At 44.9% G+C, this 20359-nt stretch overlaps 1 protein-coding gene across 3 annotated transcripts in view; it reads right to left on the bottom strand.

The window, feature by feature from the left end:
* Positions 1-183: 183 nt before the first annotated feature.
* Positions 184-20359, bottom strand: part of SLC9A7 (solute carrier family 9 member A7) — a 138888-nt gene continuing 118712 nt past the window's right edge. For 2 of the 3 annotated variants that reach the window (XM_047715005.1, XM_047715006.1), the window contains 2 exons: positions 10304-10409; positions 184-6289 (listed from right to left, as the gene is read on the bottom strand). In XM_047715005.1, coding sequence (XP_047570961.1) covers positions 6038-6289; positions 10304-10409 — 358 coding nt within the window. In that variant the 3' untranslated portion in view covers positions 184-6037. Of the gene's footprint in view, positions 6290-7320; positions 8891-10303; positions 10410-20359 lie in introns of those variants that run through there. The other variant, XM_047715007.1, reaches the window with a different exon arrangement.

Raw genomic sequence — 20359 nt, 5'->3', positions numbered from 1 at the left:
AAAAACGGGGGGGGGGGGCGATTTGGTCCAGAGGGTCTAGCTAGCCTTAATTTGTCAATCCTGGGTCTAGGGGACCTGGAGAGGAATAGCTTCCACCCAGAAAAGAACCCCACCCCCCATGAGGCCAAGAAACAGACTTAAGGATCACACGATACTTTTAAAATGCAAAAGAAGATTAGCTCAGCCAGTTAATCTTTTTATTTTGAGTTTTGTTTAAAAAAAAAAAAGCTTTGAGAAAAATGTGTTAAATGTCAGTCAAGGGCAGGAAAACATATAGCTAGCTTTACAATATCAATCTAAACATATATACAAAGGCAAACAAAGTAAAATGCTAGGGAAGGGTAGCACTTTGGGGGCCTAACTGCGGGTTTTCCTTAGTGCACATAAAGGTTGCCGATAATTCCAAGTCTTTACTTTTTCACAGTTCAACATACTTTTATTTCATATAACATGTTTATATAGCATACTATAATGTTAATTTTATAAAAACCACCGGTTTGCTACTGTGAATGGAAACAGAAGACAAAATTCTCCCCAACTACATATGTAAGCGCTCTATAAAAAAGTTCCCCAGAAGGTCATATCCCATGTTAAATTCATCCTATCCTATTTTTAAAAATTGCTTTTCACCTGTTAAATGAATCTTGGTGGCCTTACCATGTAATCATTTTATGGGACAGAGTGAAACTTCCTAAGTGAGAAGGACCAGATGTAGTTTATGTAAAAAATCAAAAAACAACCTAGGAGGAGGGGCTCCTGCTCAGAAGTTGCTCTTTGAACAAGTGATTTCAGGGATAAATTCCAAATCCACAGACGTAACACCCCCCACACCCAGAAATCATTCCTCCACTTCCCCAAAGCCCACCCCCAGATGTCCAAGTGGTGGGACAGACACCCAGTTGCCCTGGGGCCTTACCTGCTTTCCACACTGTCAACAGCACAGCTAGAGTTCCTCTTCCCATGTACAAGGCCCCTTCAGTCTGAGTTCCTCCCACATCCACAGGCCCCCGACCGCTGACCCTGACCTGTGGCAATTCCGTTAACCCTTATTTCAAAGGCGGCCGTCCTAAAGAGAAGGTGGCCTCTCTCAGGGGCTCCCTGTGCGTTTCAGGGCTTTTCAAAATCTGGCCAGACAGGCGGGTCTGCCTTCTCTTCTCCCAGACTCATGTGGCAGACAACTGGCCACCTGGGTGATCCGTGTGGGCCCTGGCTCTACCCTGCCTTACAAAAATACAACGAACATCAAAAACTTTGGTTTTGCTCTTCACGAGTTCTGCTCACAATGGGCAGCGAGACATGTTTGTTAGCTTAAAAACAAAATAAAAGCCCTACTTAGGAGCATTGAAACTGGGATAAAAGGGCTGATTCCTAGGTTTGGTTTTGAAAAGATTGTCAAAGAGCCTACTTGCTTTTCCTAGTTAGAGACTAGCAAAGCTTTCTGGAGTGTTCCTCCGTATATTGTCCTTATTGGGTTTTAGAAAGGCGGAAGGGCCCTTCAGGGTACCAGAGTGAAAGCAGCATTCGGATGGGTTGTTTCTAACTCTTGGCCATTAGATTTCCTTCAGCGCTACTGTAGCAGAGAACCGCATCTGACACTTGAACAGAGACCAACAGAAGGGACGGGAGCTCAGCAGTGTCCCTTTAACGCATGTGACAGACTCCCTCCTACACGAGCTCATCCACAGAATCAGCATCAAGAGGCCTGCATGAAACTCAAGTTCCCCATTTCCCTCGCGGGTGAGAAGTCACGCACTTATTGAATCAGCAAGCTGGCTTTCCAGAAGCCCTCATTCCGGATGACCTCTTCCAACAGATGGGGAAAGCAGCGTGCCGAGACACCTCTCAGAACTCACGATGGGTACCAAGCTCGGGGCCTGAGGGGTTGAGTCTCCCCTCTGTTGAGCCGCTCAGCGGCCCTGTCTGCCAGTCCGTCTCCCCTCAGGGCATCAGTGGTGTTTCTACATTTGGAAACTGTTCTGTTCATAGTAAAGTATCTGACACCTTAATATGACCTTGATTTCCCCAGCAGACACAGAGGAGGAGCGAGAGAACTGGGGGTGGGGGTTGTGAATGTGTGTGTCATGAAACAGCCCCTCTACTTTGGAAGGAAATCGCCCTCGACTGAAATGCTCGTAGCCAGCTGAGAGAACGTTTCTTGCATTTTTTAAAGAGACTTCATTTGTCCCAACCACAGAGGACAAATGTCCTCTGGTCTACAGAGCACAGCACAACCTGAAAGCTCCTTGCTGTTTGCCTGATGAGACATTTGATGTCGCAGTGAGGGTTTGGGGCTGCAGGGTGTGGGGGCTGGTTTGGCTGCGCCAGGGATGGGCGGAGGCCGTGTGATCGCATCTGCCCTCCTCCTGCACGGCAGCCTCATTTCAAGGGCAGATTTCCTTCTCCGGGAGACAAAGTTCAGGTCTCCTCTAGTCCCCAAAGCAAGTACAACCAGGCACCGCTGGAGTGCACAGCGCCTGTCTGCCGGCCTGGACAGGAGTCCGCCGACACCATGGCCTTGTGACTTCCAAGCAGTCCCGAGCTTCCCCCAACCCCGCGGCCTGCACTCTGCGCATGAAACAGGCCCACGCCTCTGCTGAGGAGTCCAGCAGGGATTTGGGCCTGGGGACAAGCCAGGTGTGACAAGCAAGCTGACTGGACTGCAAAGGGGACTCCGAGTAATCACAGGCTATACTGAAGAGACGACTTCTCCAAAGCCTTCACACCTGATAGCTACTCTGTGAAGACCTAACCCCTTTCTTTCCATGGAAGGGGGCAAAGACGACAGGTTTTTAACCACCCACCCACCCAGTCCATCTGCTCAAGTCCCCCATCACTCCTTTCCCTGCACTAAGGTGTTCAAAGGTGACATAGGGTTGTGCTTCACGGAGTGCATTCAGGAGTTCGGCACAGACAATGTGCACGAGATCCCTTCGCACCTGTCTGGGCTGTATTAACTGATCGACACTAGGTTTGTTCCAGAGGACTAGCAACAAGAGGAAACTCAGTCTGCTAGACCATTCTTCAAGGTTCCAAACAGGTGCCGCGGCAAGTTCTGGACTAAAAGGCTCCCAAGTCTGGCTGCCCAGGAGAACCCCTGAAGATCTACACTAAGCATGGAAGCCAGGCCCTGCTCCAAGCCTGCTGGCTATGAATCTCTGAGCACAGGGCCCTTGCACTGATACTTAAAAAAAAAAAAAAAAAAAAAAACTAGCCAGATAATTCCGCATGTGCAGCCAGGGTTGAGAACCTGTGCTCTAGGACACCCAGCTCTATGGAATTGTCACCCCCCCCCAACCCAGAACAAATATGTTTATAAGAGGTTAAACCAGATGCACTCAGCAGTTTCAATCTGATTTATGCCAGGCTGGCAGCAGAGAGTCGGTCTTGAGCTAGATGGTTTTGGGGCTTTGTGGCACCCACTTTTCTCCTCTCGGCATAAGCATAAAGCTTCTAGAAGGTGGAAGCATTTTGATGAACAGGCTCCTTTCCCGGGACCCCTGATAAGGTCAGGATTATTCTCCACATCTTGCAAACAAAAATTAGGGCCACAGGTCATTGACTTACTCTAATCCACTGAATAAAAAATCCAACCAAATAACTACAACCCTAGCAAAATTTTGATCTTGGCAAATCTCCATTTACTTATAGTAGGTCCAAATAAAACGTTTGCAGTCAAGACTATAAGACCTTTTTTGGGGGAAACACAACAATCTACGGATTGACTCAGAACTAGGCTAGAGAACTCTGGTTACCTTCCCTCCTTATGAGGGCAATTTCTTATTGATTTGCTGAAAGCTTCCTGGAAAACCAGAATGACAGCAAAGCCTTGACTTGAATGAACAGAGAAGGGGTTCTACCTGGTTGGCTCTTTTCAAGAACCTTATCAGGGTTTTTCTGGTAGCTTCTTCCCTCCAAAATGAAATAAGTAAGCAACGTTAAGAGGCAAGCAAGGCTTTATAAAGACTGGTCCAAAGAGCGGACCAGCCTCTCCCTCCACCTCCACAAACAACACACACACAGGAAAGCCTCCTCACCTTCCGAGTTTATAGGCATGACTGGTAGTTACTGAGATAACTACTGAATAAAACCTGTGCTGGGTTTGGGCACACAAGCCAAGCCTGGGAGCTGCTCCCTATACTCTGACCCCACAACACAGATGACCTCCAGGGGCTCTGGAAAAAACCTGTTTCTCTGGCTGTGACACAGAGGTTTTCTCAAATCCTTCACTAGCGTGGGTACTTTGGAGCCTTACAGGATTAGTTAGGTGGTTTAGCTCGTTTTTTAAGCTTACAAAGCCCATGGAGGCCCATGAGAAAACCAAAATGGACTGTAAGGTACATAGAAAGGAAGGAAGGGAATAAAAACAATTTAATTCTATTATATCGAACCATATGAAACTGCCACTTCTGACTTTGAAAAATGGGTCAATATTGGCAATTTCATATGGCTCAACTTAGTAATTTTTTGCCTGTTTTGCACAAATTATCAATTCAAAAAGCAAAGCATTAATGTCTTATCTAAATATTAACCATTAAAAATGTGAGTTAAGAAGATTAAATGGCTGGTTTCATTATGGGTGTACTTGACTGGGCTGCCATTTTGTCTGCCATAATAAGAAAAATGGCCACATTTTATGAAAGCATTTTTTTTAAGAGACTGGATTTTCTTTCTAAGATTTTCTTTCTGGATTTTCTTTCTAAGAGACCAGCACTGAAGCATAGAGACCCAGGGAAAATCTCAAATGTGGTTTCCAAGAGCTCTTTCAGTATTTTAGTTACCACGTAGAATAGCTTACCCACAAAGAACCCAAACTAAACACTTAGATTTCAAACCATACTCACACATTAAGCTGGTACAAGCCTCCCCAGATACCAAGAAGACGACCCTTCTCTACATGGCACTCGGTGTTAAGACATCTAGATTCTTAACCTTAAAGCAGACTAAGTGTCCACTGGACTGAATGATGCTCAATTTTCCATTGACTTGCCTGTCTCATTCTTCACCCAGCCACTGACATCCCATGCATTTAGTAGCTCAAAGTTTGGACTTCTACTCTGTCTTTAGAACAGCATCTTGTCTTTTATGGTCAACTTTTCTCACAGTGTGTTCCCCCTGCCTCAACTCTGAAGACTAGCCTATTGCCTCCTAGGCTTCTTGCTGCTCTCTCGTCCCCAGAGAGAAGCATCCCACACATTTTGGTGTTATTCCTAAACCCCACAGTAGACACCTCGGTGGTGGCCCTGAAGAAGTGACTGATTTTCATTCATCAGTCTCTAAACAGTTTCTTCTGTCCTCGGATTAATTCCAAAACCCCAACAGTACGACACAATTTTGCCTTTGGTTTTCAACATTTCAGTAGCTACTTCTTTCTGGAGATTTCCAGAGAAGGAATTCCAATTCTTTCCCCATGTTGAAATGTTCACGGATAGAGTTCCGATCTTCGGTCTACAGGAAACCCAGGTAGCACAAAAAGTCCAGAAGCCTGACATGAGTTCACAGTCCCGCAGCCGTCTGCGCTGGGGCTGCCGCACCGACTGCTTCCTCCTGAGCTCTGTCCCATTGACCACTGGCTTCCCATGACCTTTGGAGGTCCGGTCTCAGCGGCCTTCCTTCGGGACCGTTCTTCCAGCCTGCTCTCACCCTGCCTGGCTACTCCTGCAGCCAGCTCAGCTTGAGCTGCTGCGTATGGACCTGAAGCCTCTCCTGGGAGGCCTCCCCACACCTGCTGCGCTTGGCTTGGATTCTGCAGGTGAATGAGTTGGACCGTTAAAGCATGCTATTTGTTTGACTCGGAACAGCACACTACTATGTGAGAAAGTGGGAATGGGTCTGATTTGTCTTGATGTAGACACACTTAAGTCCCACTGTCTGCATCTTGGGTTAAATTTTAAATGTTAAGAGAGCTTCCGACCTCAATAAAACAGAAGCATTAGTTCCACTGAGTCAGTGCCCTGGCTCAGACAAGCCTGGGCTTGCAGCCATCCTCACCGCACGGGTGGGCTGCCCCATCGCTGCAGGCTGGGGGTAGGGGGGGCAGTCACGCATTATCCTCCAGGGGGAACACTAGGCGCGTGCCCCGACTGGACACCGGCTGGTCTCCTATTCCCAGAGCTCGATCCAGTACCTCCTCCGAGCTGCTCTTGGTTCTCCGACTGCCCTCGAGGCTCGTGGAGGCCGTGTGGGAGCCCGAGGAGCCATTTGCAGTCACTGTGCTGTCCCCATACGTCAAGGTGAGGTCACCCTCGGTCAGGATGAAATCTGAGTCTTCCTCTCTCAGCGGCTCTTGGTTCTGAAAAGTGCAACGAATGAAAACAGCAAATGGGAGACTGATCTCTGCTCGGGTTGGAGCCAACCTCAACCTCAACCACTCTTCTGAAAACTGGGGCTTGTGAAACTTGCCTGCCTTGAGCCTCTGGTGTGGCTACTGGATGCCAACTGTCGAGTGCTATTCAAGGTAGGGCACCATTGCCCGAACCAGGGCTTTTTTTTTTTTTAAACAGACTCTCTCTCTTTTTTTTTTTTAAGATTTTATTTATTTATTTGACAGACAGAGATCACAAGTAGGCAGAGAAGCAGGCAGAGAGAGAGGAGGAAGCAGGCTCCGTGCTGAGCAGAGAGCCCAATGCGGGGCTCGATCCCAAGACCCTGGGATCATGACCTGAGCTGAAGGCAGAGGCTTTAACCCACTGAGCCACCCAGGTGCCCCCTGAACGAGGGCTTTGAAGGCTAGGAAGCACTTCCGATTTTTAAACGCCTGACAGCTCAGGGTTAGTGCCAAAAGGGAAAAAAAGGAGGCCAGCTTGGGCCTTCAGCTTCCCAACCCACAAAAAAAGGGAGGGCGAAAGTCACTGGGCAAAGGTGCAAAGAGGTTTGGGGGTCCCTCTCTTCTCTGGACAGGTCTTCTGAGGGGGCTTCCCGCCCCACACAAACCACCCTAAATGCACCTGGTTTGCATCTGAACTACTCTTTGTCTTAGCCACTGAGGGGCCTAGACAGAGCCCAACTAGGATTGTCTTCCAGTCCCCAAAGAAGAACCCCTTCCCCACAGCCCACCCCTTCCAGCCCCGACAGGAAGCCCTCTGATGGATGCGGTGAGACGCGGAGAGGGAAGGAGCATTTTCTTGAGCACGTATTTCAGGCCTGCCAGGGAGGCCACTTGAGCTCTCCTCTGACCCTTACCCCTCCCTGCCTGGGAAGGGCAGGAACACTCCTGTCACCAAGGAGACCGTAGCTAAGAGAATCTATGGAATTAACCCCAGGTGGTCCAGCTGATAGGAAGCAGGGGTGGGATTTCTGAGGCCTCCAGACTGGCTCGGGGGCCCCCAGAGAGGATGGGTCTGTCCGGAAGCGGCCCCACCTGTAGCTGATGCTGAGCCGCTGTCGCTGCAGAGCAGATCAGGACGCCAGACTGGGCAGGAGACAAATGGCGGCCTCTCGGAACTCCCAGCCCACGGGGAGGGCTCAGGAAGCGGCGCTGGGTCAGACACAATCCCTCACCCTCTAATGGGTTTCACCAGCAAAAGGAGGGGCGCTTCAGTCCCCTGCTGCCCCCATGGCACATCTCTCAAACACAGTTCTGGATGCTTTGGCGAAACTGTTCTCGCTCTCCTAGTTCCCAACTGTTCTTCAAAGGGCATCTGGAGCCCCTGCATTGTCTCAGCCACAAGGTGTCCTGGATGCAGGACATGGGACCCACATCCCCGACAGCCTCCTGCCCCCCCCAGGACGCTCCCCCACCAGTCACGCTGCCCAAGGCCATGAGCACATTCTCCCCGGCAAGCCTGCACTCCCCCACCCTTCTTGGTGCCCTTCCCTGAGGCACAGAAGCCACAGCAGGAGCTAGAGGAGCACCTGGTTAATGCATTCCACCCCCAGGAGTGCCGGCCGCCTCCTCCAGTCCCAGCATCTGCATGCGCTCGCTGGGGACAAGCACAAGCCAGCTTTCCGCATTGCACCCCAGTGATGTCAACTTCTCCACGCTCCACAGCGTGACTCCATTAAAATCAATGCTTCGGCTTTGACAGGCAAGCACGCGACTCTTCTTGCTCGCAGCCCCAAATGCTCACGGAATGAGGCAGAGAACAAATGTGCAACCGAGTAAGAATCCTCTACTCAGGCAGAATGTACTCCCAAAACTCACTCCAAACTCCCCATATTCCTCCTCGCCATCAGGGTTTAGAAAGTCCCAGAGCTCCATCTGTCCTGCCATAGTCTTCCTAACAAGAAATGAGCTCACGCTCCCTGTTTTAGCACATTCCATTCCTCCCATGCCTGTGAGTGCTAAGTAATATTTTCATTCATCTCTGTCAAAATACCGCAGCCGAAGCTCTTGGCTCCCCGTTTTCAGGGGGAGCCTCTCCTGGCATGCATTTTACTCTTTCAAGGACAGAGAGGAATGTGAAGCAACAGTACAGAGGGAAATGCCACAAATGCAGCCTCGCCCCCTACCGCAGCCCGGCAGAGCACCCCTATCCCCAGACACCAGCCCCTGTGTGGCCCCACGCTGACCCCTGGCAGGGGGAAGCCGCGCTTAGATTAACCGACAGGAGAAAGCAAGATTGGCTGTTGACCCATTCCATTACGAAACTCACGAGCCTGGACAAAGAGTACCCAAAACAAGGACATTGTAAAACCCAGTGGACAGGGATTTCCAAATCAGAGCTTTAATGAACAGTGATGCGCGGATGATGAAACCAATCCACTTCCTTGAATTCTAGATGTTAAGCTGGAGGTCTGTATAACCACGCAACCAGCTGTCTACTGCAGGCTGCCATGAGAATGCTGTCGAAGAACCCTGCAAACACTTGTGCTACAGGATCCTGCCCATTTTAAACCATCAGCGGTCAACTTCATGAATGGCAGAACCCTGTTTTCTAGGTGGATATCCAACCTGAGTGGTTTAGAGTAAGTGCAAATAGTGAATGAGGGACGTCTTCAACACCGCCCAATGAAACCAAAAGTACCAATGCTTTGTAGGTGACAGGTGAGGACTACAGTGTGTCAAACAGCCACTCGAGAGCGGCCCGGCCCGAGACCCTCACTGGGCTCCAAACTCCACAGGGGGCCCTTCCCCTCTCTCACCTTGGACTTCCTCAATTAATTTTCAAAGACTCTATGCTCCCACTTTCGACAATAGCAAGCTTCACGGTGTGTGCAGCTGAGACCCCGCTCGGGACCCCAGCCCCAAGCAACAGGGGCAGTATGGGGGATTCTTGCTTCTTGACCATGTTGCCCCATCTCTGAGGAGGCTGCTCCTAAGCATACCAGACCCCAGCACCCCCCACCACCCAGCTATGCCCCCCGACCCTCTGTAGCACCCGAATGCCAACAATCATTCCCAAGCCCGCTGCCCCACCCCATTAGAACTGACCTGGTCAGGGGCCTTCTCTCTCAGATCTGAGCTTTGCATTCTGCTTTTTCAACGCTAATCAAGTCAATTGCAGGTTATTTACAAATTCTCTGAAACCTGCATTAGGGTCTCAGCTGGGCCAATTACTAATCCTGGGACCTGGGCACTTTCTTCCTCTGTAACCCTGTAGTAGCAGCTTACTTACAGTATGGCCAAGAGAATAAACTTGGCCTTTGTGAGCTGTAAAGTTCTACACAAACTTAAGGAGTCCTTCTCTCCTAGGGTAGAATGGTTGTGTTCGTGACCAGCTGATTGGGGAGGCAGAGTAGAGAGGAAGAAGGGCCTCTCTCCTCTCCTCTAGTCCTTTTATGTGGAAAGCTGCTTGCTCTCCCCATCCCTCTGCCCAGCAACCCACAGGAAGAGCTCACAAGTCAGCCCCAGAGCTCAGATGTCCACCAGTGTGGATATTCTTTTTGTACTGTGCTAAGTCTGAATCTGAAAACGGAAAGGACCTAACCACATCAATGTAAATAAAGCATACACAAAAAAGAATCCTCAAATCTGCTAAAGACTTTGTGGTTCACAGTGTTTTTCTGTATCTTAGCCTTTAATCTCAACAGCCAGCCTGTGCAACTGGGCCCACTTTATGGATAGGAGAACCAAGGCACAGAATATTTAAATGGCCTCGGGGCTTGGCTTCAAATCTAGTTGTTCTGATTCCAGATCGAGTGCTCTTTCTACTACACCATGGCTGTGACGTGATGGGGCCCCACGGCCCAGGTAAAAGATTTCTCTGTTACTGTGCAAAACAGATCAACATAAGTTGGCCATTTCTAATCATCTTATTTAGAGAAGCAAAACCAGTGGATCTGGAGGCAAGAGATTTCCTCTTCTTGGAGAAAACACTCCCCGGGGGCAGCGAACAGGAAAAGCCGCCTCACGTGCTGTACTTACGTCGTACACCTGGGGACTGGTCAGACACCGAGCAAGCAGGCCACACCAGGCTGGGAGAGTGGTGGTCAGTGGGGGGCCGCTGTGTGTGAGGATGGGCTTCAGATAACTTTAAAAAGAGAATTAAGGAAAAAATGTCTGCAAAGAAGACCCACACCCCACACAACGTGTTTAGAAATTCCCCAGAGTAAATCATCTGGACTTCTACCCACAAAAGGCCTCTCCCCACCCTCCTATGCCCCATTTAACCAGTACGCTACAGAAAATCCTTGGGATCTACAATAGTCTGAATCAAAGATTAAACCATCCTCTGTCAGCCCGGTGTTCACTGGTAACTCTCGGGTTGGCAGTTCCCGCTTCTCAAGCAATAAGAATATTTGAGGTTCATTCGAGCATCCTTCTCACTTCCTTGTTATGTTGAATGAGAATTTTGGTTTCAATCAGTATTCCAGCTTTGGACACACAACCAGCTCATGCCTTGGAAACAGGAGACAGTGTATCAGCTTCTCCACCTGGACACTAGGGGACTGTCCCACCCTGTAGAACACCAGGCCACACCCCTGGCCTCTATCTACTACGACCCTTCTCCCAGGCATGACAACAAAAGTGTCTTTAGACGTGGCTGAATGTCCCGAGAGCTCCGGGTTGGTCAGTCCATGGACATCTGTGCCACCAAATGCGTGAGCCCACGTGGGAAGCCCCACGAAGCACGCGTCATCTCATGACAGTGCCTGGGCTGTTTCTGGTATCCACAGCCCCAGCACTCTGGAGAAGGCAGAGACTCACATGGCCACGGCAGGAATGGCCGAGAGAACTCACAGGAAGGCGAGGAGGTATCCTAGTCATCTGTACCCCAGGATCTGGGGGATCCTTCTCGGAGAGAGTCACTCCCAGAAGGACAAGGTGTGGGCTCTGCTACAGCTTTTCATGAAACCAAACCAGCCCCATCTGACCACTGCCCTCCAACGTTTCTGGGAATGGCCCCTGCTGGCCTGTCAGCTACTTTGAGTCTGGCTGCAAAGCTGACAGCAGGGCTGGACTGTGGAAGGAGTAATGGAGACGCACACAGGAACCCCAAGGCTACCTTTCAGTGTCCTGCCTGGGGTAGTTCAAAGCCAAGTTCTCACGTCCCCAAATATAAAAGGCCCTCTAACAACTTCTTTAAAAGAGGAAAAAAAGCTATTTACATATAGATTTTTAAATATGCAGATTCCTTGAAGGGCAAAAATGAAATATCAAGTCTCTGTCCCCACCAGTTTTTCTGGTAATTACCATTACAACTTCACCGAAGACTTTTTTTTTTCTTAAACTGAGGTATAACTGACATACAATATTATTTTCATTTCAAGTATATAATATGGTGATTTGGCCTTTGTATCTGTTGTAAAATTATCACCTCAATAAATGTGGTTACCATCTGTCACCATAGTCATCAGACAAAATACAATATTATTGACTATATTCCCCATGCTGTACATTATATCCCTTTGACTTATTTATTTTGCAACTGGAAGTTTGTATTTCTTTTTTAATATTTTATTTATTTATTTGAGAGAGAGAGAGAGAGAGCATAAGGGGGAGTACAGAGGGAAAGAGAGAAGCAGACTCGCTGCGGAGCAGGGAGCACGACACAGGGCTCAACCCGAGGACCCTGGGATTCTGACTTGAGCCAGAGGGCAGACACTTAACTGACTGAGCCACCCAGGCGCCTGAAGACGTTTGTACTTCTTGATCCCCTTCACCCATTTCACTCCACCAACTTCCTTCCTCTCTGGCAGCCACCAATCTGTTCTATCTGTGAATCTGGATTTTTGTTTGTTTTGTTTTTTAGACTCCACATTTAAGTGAAATCAATGTAGCATTTGTTTTTCTCTGATTTATTTCACCTAGCACAATAACTTCAAGATCCACCCATGTTGTCACAAATGGCAAGATTTCATTCTTTTTTATAGCTGAGTAGTGTTCCACTCTGTGTGTGTGTGTGTGTGTGTGTGTGTGTGTGTGTATACACTAGAATATGTTTTTTCTTCTATTTCTTGATTTAAAAAATTTAGTCAGAGGTTTTAAACTCTCTCCTACAAAGGATGGTACATTTAATTCATTTATACTCCTGCCTCTTCAAGTTTTTCCTAATTTTGATTATAATTAATTTTATACAGCAGATATATATATATAAAACATTTACATTCTATTTTATAATTGATAAGCAAATCTTCTATACTTTGTCCATGGACTGAGTCTAAATGTTAAAAGCCACTAAACAGCATTTGAAATAATATTATTATATAAATATTATTCACTGTAACCAAGCAGAGTGGTTACAACACTTTTTTTTTTTAAGTAGACTCCATGCCTAGTGTGGAGCCCAGTGTGGGGCTTGAACTCACAATACCTGAGATCAAGACCTGAGCTGAGATCAAAAACCAGGCACTAGGGGTGCCTGAGTGGCTCAGTCGGTTAAGTGTCTCACTCTTCATCTCAGCTCAGGTCTTGATTTCAGGGTTGTGAGTTCAGGCCCTGTGCTGGGCATGGAGCCCACCTAAAAAAGAAAAAAAAGAAAGAGTCAAGACACTTAACCAAATGAGCCACCCAGGTGCCCCATGGTTAGAACACCAGTAAAGGAAATGTAATACAGTGTCATTTAAACTTTGTCAGTGAGAAGAGAACATTTTGAGTGTCTTGCGAAATACAAGATTTTCTTTTAATTTCATTTTGATCTTATTCACTTCTGGGTTATAAAACAATCACTACTTCTTCAATGTTGTCCCGTTAGTTGAATCTGATTTTGGTTTTATTTGATCCTTATGTTGTTGTTGGTTTTCTCCCCCTTCTTAAAGAGTCTGCACAGCGCTAACCTTTCTCAACTCTTGGATGTCTGAAAGCCACTCTCCTTCCTTCCCCCCACTCAGTTTGGGGGTAGAATTCTAGGCTCAGGCTTTTTCTTTTCAACCTAGAACTCTGACAATGCTAGAGGGTATTCTAACATTCAATTTTGCTAATGCCACATCTGATTCTTTCTCTTTAAAGGTTTCCAGTCTTTCTCTTTGGAAGCCTCATGAGTCCTGCTTTTCCTCCTTAGTTATGGAATGCTCCAATGTATCCATTCATGCCACTCACACCAGCCGGCCCCCCCCACTCTGGAGACAAGAATCTTCCTTAGCCAAGGGATTTTTTTTCTTCCATTATTTCTTTGGTTCTTCTTTTCCTCCACCATCTCTATCTTCTTTTAGATTCTGTTAAAGGACTCTGGACCATGCGGCTCTGACCTCTTGATCTTGAAACTCTTCTCTCGCACATCTCTGACTTTGTGCTCAAATTTTCACATATTTTTTTTTTCCTCAGCTTCATCTCCCAGATGGACAGTTTGGTCTCCACCATGTAATTAAACTATCCATTACATTTTGGGGTTCATTTCAGAAACCTTATTTCCAAGAGTTTCTTCTTGTTTGCTCGCTTCTTTTTCTAATAGCTTGTTCTTACATCATGACTGGAAAAGCCTTTCAACTCTAAGGCTTTTATCAGAAAAATTTAAAAAATAAATATGGGGGGGGGGGGCGCCTGGCTGGCTCAGCTGGTAGAACAGACATCTCCTGATCTCAGGGTCATGAGTTAGAGCCCCATGTTGGGTGGAGAGTTTACACACACACACACACACACACACACACACACACACACACACGTATATATTTAAGACATACATGTAGATATACAGGAATTAATTACTTTGACATGTCCCCCCATGTCTTTACTCAGTTTCTCAAGCAGGTGGGGAATCTGACCATGTCAAAGTTGGGTGGCAGGGGAGGTTACTCCAGGGAGAAAAATCTTTGGTGGCCTCAAGATCTGTTTCTCTACCAAGCCGTTCCCAAGCAGTATTTCTACTTTCTTTAGAGAGCTATGGTTTGAAGAGAAAATTAACAGCTACTGGTTGATCTGTGGACACAGGAAATGCCTGTTGGAGCTGTTACTAAAAACATTCTTCAATAAATCACCTAGACAAACTGGCCTGAGCCTCACTTTGGTCTTGGGCTATGGTTTTCTCTGCTACAATTCTGTCTATCTTTGGTCTTGCAAGTAGTCCAAAATATTTCTTCTGCGATTCCAAGGAGCTCCTGGAATAAGGAGGGAGCTGGTGTGCGTGCTGAGCCTCTCATCTTACGTTGGAAGCTGGTCTATTCCATTGTCAGGATTATTCAGTGAAGGAGGTACCACACCTGCTCCTGCTGGCTTGTGGGGCTCATTCCCATCCAGGGAAACCCTCTTTTGATGCAGCCAAAGCCCACGTTTTCTTGTTTGATCATCTGTGGAGCTATAGAATGAACCATGGGCCCCTTCCTCATTGAATTCTTCAGACACTCTGTGTCTGCTTCTGTTCTTAGTTTCTCTCCTCCAAACTAAACAAGCACAAACCCTAGCCACTAAGCTTTACATTCAGAGACTTTAGAGATCACTCCTGTTGCTCTTCAAAGAATCAAAGAATCAAAGCCCCACTCGGCTTCACTGAAGTATGACTCACACAAAACTACATGTATTAAAGACCAAGAGATGTTTAGATAGGTATATATTGTGAAACAATTATCATAATCAAGCTAATTAACATATCCATCACTTCACATACTTACCATTTTTCTGTGCGTCTGGTGTGAAGACTTTAACATCTACCCCCTTAGAAAATTTCTAGTATAGATCATTAACTATTCACCATGCTGTACATTAGGTTTCCAGAACTTATTCATCTTATAACTGAAAGTTTGTTCCCTTTGACCAACATCTCTCCACTTCCTCCACTCCCCAGCCCCTGGAAACCACCACTCTTTGCTCTATTACTATGAGTTAGATTTTTCTAGATCCCACCCATAAGTAAGATCATGCAGTATTTTTCTTTCTGTGCCTGGCTTATTTCATAGCCTAATGTCCTCCAGGTTCCACCACGTTGTCCCAAATGGCCGAATTTTCTTCATCTTAAGGCTGAATAATGTTCCACTATATACATGCGGACTCACACACATCTTCTTTATCCATTCGTGCACTGATGGACACTTAGGCTGTTTCCAGATCTTCATCACTGAGAATGATGCTGCTATGAACATGGGAGTGCAGATACCTCTGAGATAATGACGTTATCTCCTCTGGATATATACCCATAGGTGGGACTGCCTGATCATATGGTAGTTCTGTTTTTAATTTTTTTGAGGACGCTCCACATTGTTTTCCATGGTGGCTGCATCAATTTACATCCCACCAATACCATACAAGGGTTTCCTTTTCTCCACATCCTCCCAACACTTGTTCTCTTTTTGGCATTTTGATAACAGCCATCCTAACAGATGTGAGGTGAGATCTCATTATGGTTTCAATTTGCATTTCCCTGATGATTAGTGATGTTGAACAACTTTCCATGTATTGCCGGCCAAGTATATGTCTTCTTTGGAAAAAATGTCTATTCAGGTCCTTTGCCTATTTTTTAATTGGGGTCTTTGGGCTTTTGTTATTGAGTTGTAGGAGTTCCTTATATAATTTGGATATGAATCCCTTATCAAATATATGATTTGCAAATATTTTCTCCCATCCCCCAGGTTGTCATTCCATGTTGCTGACGGTTTCCTTTTCTGTGCAGAAATTTTTTAGTTTGATGTAGGCCCATTTGTTTATTTTGCTTTTGTTGCCTATATTTCTGGTATCAAATCCAAAAACTCATTGCCAGGACCAATGTCAGGAGTTTTCCCCTATGTTTTCTTCTAGGAGTTCTATGGTTTCAGGTCTTGCATTTAAGTCTTTAAACCATTTTGAGTTGATTTTTGTGAGTGGTGTAAGATAGTACTTTAGCTATTCAGGGTATTTTGTGGTTCCATACAAATTTTATGATTTTGTTTTTATTTTATTTAAAAAAAAACACCATTGGGGCGCCTGGGTGGCTCAGTCATTAAGTGTCTGCCTTCAGTACAGGTCATGATCCCAGGGCCCTGGGCTGGAGCCCCACATTGGGCTCCCTGCTCTGTGAGCCTGCTTCTCCCTCTCCCTCTGCCTGCTGTTCCCCCCCATTGTGGGTGCTCTCTTTCTCTCTCTCAAATAAATAAATAAAATCTTTTTTAAAAACCCACCATTAGAATTTTGGTAGAGATGCACCAAATCTGTAGATTGCTTTAGGTAATATGGGAATTTTAACAAAATTCTTCCAATCTATGAACACAGATATCTTTCCATTTATTTGTGTGTCTTCAACTTCTTTCATCAGTGTTTTTTAGTTTTCAGTGTATATATCTTCACCTACTTAGTTACATTTATTCCTAAGTATTTGATTGTTTTTGATGGTATCATAATGGGATTGTTTTCTTTTTTTTAAGATTTTATTTATTAAAGAGAGAGAAAGACACAGAGCAAGAGCAGTAGGGGAGGAGGCAGAGGGAAAGGAAGAAGCAGACTTCCTGTGGAGCAGGGAGCCTGAGGCAGGGCTCAATCCCAGGACCTTGGGATCACGACCAGAGCTGAAGGCAGACACTTAACCCACTGAGCCACCCAGGTGCCATAGGATTGTTTGCTTAATATCTGTTTTGGAAAGTTCTTTGTTAATATATGGAAATGCAACAGGTTTTTGTATGTTGACTTTATATCCTCTGACTTTACCGAGTTTATTAGTTTTCAAAGAGTTTTTGGTGGAATCTTTAGGGGTTTCTATATATAAGGTCATGTCATCTTTAGGGGTGCCTGGGTGGCTCAGTAGGTTAAGTGTCTGACTCTTGGTTTCAGCTCAGATAATAATTTTATGACTCCTGAGATCAAGACCCATGTCAGGCTCCACACTCTGCAGGGAATCTACTTGAGATTCTCTCCTCTCCCTCTGCCCCTACCTCCCCCCTAAAAAATTGCTTTCCTTTTTCTGTATCTGTTGAGATGATCACATAATTTTTACTTTGTTAATGTGGTGTATATCACATTTATTGGTTTGGACCACTGTTACATTTGAGGGATCAATCCCACTTGATCATGGTGTATGATCCTTTTAATACACCACTGGATTCTGTTTGTTAATATTTTGTTGAGATTTTTTACATCTATGCTCATCAGGGATACTGGCTTGTAAATTTCTTTTCTTGTAGTGTCCTTGGACTTTGACATCAGAGTAATGCAGGCCTCATAAAATGAGTCTGGGAGCATTCCTGCCTCTTCAATTTTTTGAAAGAGTTTGAGAAGGTATTAATTCTTTAAATGTTGGGTGGAATTCATCAGTGAGGCCATTCAGTCCTGGGATTTTCTTTGTTGGGAGTTTTTTGATTAATGATTATCTTGTTGTTACTGGTCTATTCAGATTTTCTATTTCTTCTTCATTTAGTCTTGGTAAGTTGCATGTTTCTACAAATTTATCCATTTTTTTCTAAGTTATCCAATTTTTAGTGTGTAATTGTTCATAGCAGTCTCTTATGACCCTTTGTATTTACGTGGTATCATTTGCAATGTCTCCTTTTCCATTTCTGATTTTATTTATCTCAGTCCTCTCTTTTTTTCTTACTCTAACTAAAGGTTTGTCAATTTTTTTTATCTTTTCAATAAAACAACTCTCAGTTTTATTGATCTTTTCTACTGTTTTTCTAGACTCTATTTTATTTCTGCTCTGATGTATGTTTTTTCCCTCCTCCTTCTAACTTTTGGCTTAGTTTGTTCTTCTTTTTCTAGTTCCTTGAGGTATAAAGTTAGGTTGTTCATTTGAAATCTTTCTCTCTTCTTAATGGAGGCATTTATCACTATATCCCTTCTTACAACTGCTTTTACTGCATGCCGTAAGTTTTGGTACGCTGTTTTTCCATTTTTATTTGTCTCAAGATATTTTCTGATTTCCTTTTCAATTTCTTCATTGGTTCACTGATCGTTCAGAAGTGTACTGTTTATTGTCGACACATTTGTGAACTTTCCAGTTTCCCTAGCTTCGTACCACTGTGGTTGGAAAAGATCCTTGACGTAATTTCAGTCTTCTTAAATTTGCTAAGACGTGTTTTGTCACCTAACATATGATCTTTCCTGGGACTGTTCCATGTGTACTTGGGAAGAATGTGTATTCTGCTGCTGTCGGATGGAATGTTCTACAGATCTTTTAGGTCCATTTGGTCTAAAATGTAGTTCAAGTCCAATGTTTCCTTATTGATCTTGTGTCTGAACAATCTATCAATAATGGATAGATTGTTCAGAGTGGAGTACTGAATGCCCATAAGAATCAACTTCTTATCACTAGCATTTTGCCTCCCTTCTGTGAACTCTCTCCAATTTTCTCCATGTCTTTTCCAAGCCCAGGGAATAACATGCATTCGAATGATAATGTATACAAAGTACATATGGCTTTTAAAAATCCCTGAGGGTTCTATTTCAGTTAATAGCAAATAAAGTAATTTGAACCATCATTTCCACTGAGAACAACTAGAAAAGCTGAGCAAAGTAAAACACAACAAAATCGTCTGCTTAATGGCACAAGATGCCATGGCAGCAAAAAGGGCCAGAATCTGGAGGAAGAAACCCAAGAGGTGAGCCTGGCACTTGGTGAGCCATAGTTCCCCAAAAGGTACCTGAGAAGTTGAGCAGAGCATGTGGCAGACCCACAAAGACAGACTGAATGTGATGAAAACTGGAGTGCCGTCCTTCTGAGGAAGGCTATGCCAACACCTTAGGCTCTATGTTAGAACCCTAGAAAAAAAGACCAGCAGAAAACAGACTAATCCTCACAGGAACTGACTCCCATCTTTAAGTCACCTTTATTTCTGATTGGGTTATGGTGATCTGAAATTGCTAATGCCCCTAGTGCCTAGCCACTGATCAGATGTAAGCTAATCTGCTCTGAAGGACAAAAGCCTCATCCAGAACATCTCAATGATCTCTACACTTTTTCATTGCCCATGTCCATCACTCAGTAAAAAAAAAAAATAGATGTACAGAAGATAAACAATAAAGCTTCTAGAAGATAAACAGGAACTGGCTTCATGAATTTGGGGTAGACAAAGATCTTTATAAGAAGACATAAAAACTACTGATCAGAAAAGATCAATAAATTGGGTTAAAACCTTTTGTTTATCAAAAGATTCTATTTAAAAGTGAAAAGGCATGGGGCGCCTGGGTGGCTCAGTGGGTTAAGCCGCTGCCTTCGGCTCAGGTCATGATCCCAGGTCCTGGGTTCGAGCCCCACATCGGGCTTTCTGCTCTGCTTCCTCCTCTCTCTCTGCCTGCCTCTCTGCCTACTTGTGATTTCTCTCTGTCAAATAAATAAATAAAATCTTTAAAAAAAAAAAAGTGAAAAGGCAAAAAAAAATCCTGTAGTAAATTATGTTGGAAAAAAAACCTGTAGCAAATTATGTTGAAACTAAAAAAAAAAAAGTGAAAAGTCATGTCACAAGGAGAGATGATATTTTGATCATATATAATTAGCAAAATACTCCTACCCAGAATACCTAATGAATACTTAAAAACAGTAAGAGAAAGGCAAACAACCCAATAGAAAAATGGGCAAGAGACTTGAACAGGTACTTCATAAAGGAACACACCAATGGCCAATAAATATATGGAAAGATGTTCAACCTTATTAGTCATCAGATAAATGCAAATTAAAATCACAATACAACACCACCACAAACCCAACAGAATGGCTACAATTCACAACTCCAATGGTCAGTGAGGACACAGAGCAACTAGAACTGTCATACACGAAAGGAGAGTATGTAAAGTGGTACCACCATTTTTGTAAAACTGTTCGGCACTAACTCCTAAAATTGAACCTATGCATGTCCTATGACCCAGCAATTTCACTCCTGGATATATTCCCAGCAAAAATGTATGTACAGATGCACCAAAAGACATATACAAAAATGTTAATAACAGTATTTTTCATACTAGCTCCAAATTAGAAACAATCTACATGTTCATCAACAATCAATGATAAATAAATGACGGTATATTCATACAGCCAGATTCTATATAGCAATGAAAACAGATGAACTCGAGCTACATGTGGCAACATAGAAGAGTCACACAAAAGACGTCAAGCCAAATAAACCAGATGCTAAAATATATATATTCTGTAGT

Source organism: Lutra lutra, chromosome X, assembly GCF_902655055.1.
Source record: "Lutra lutra chromosome X, mLutLut1.2, whole genome shotgun sequence".
NCBI lineage: Eukaryota > Metazoa > Chordata > Mammalia > Carnivora > Mustelidae > Lutra > Lutra lutra.
This window is presented reverse-complemented; position numbering and strand designations above follow the sequence as displayed.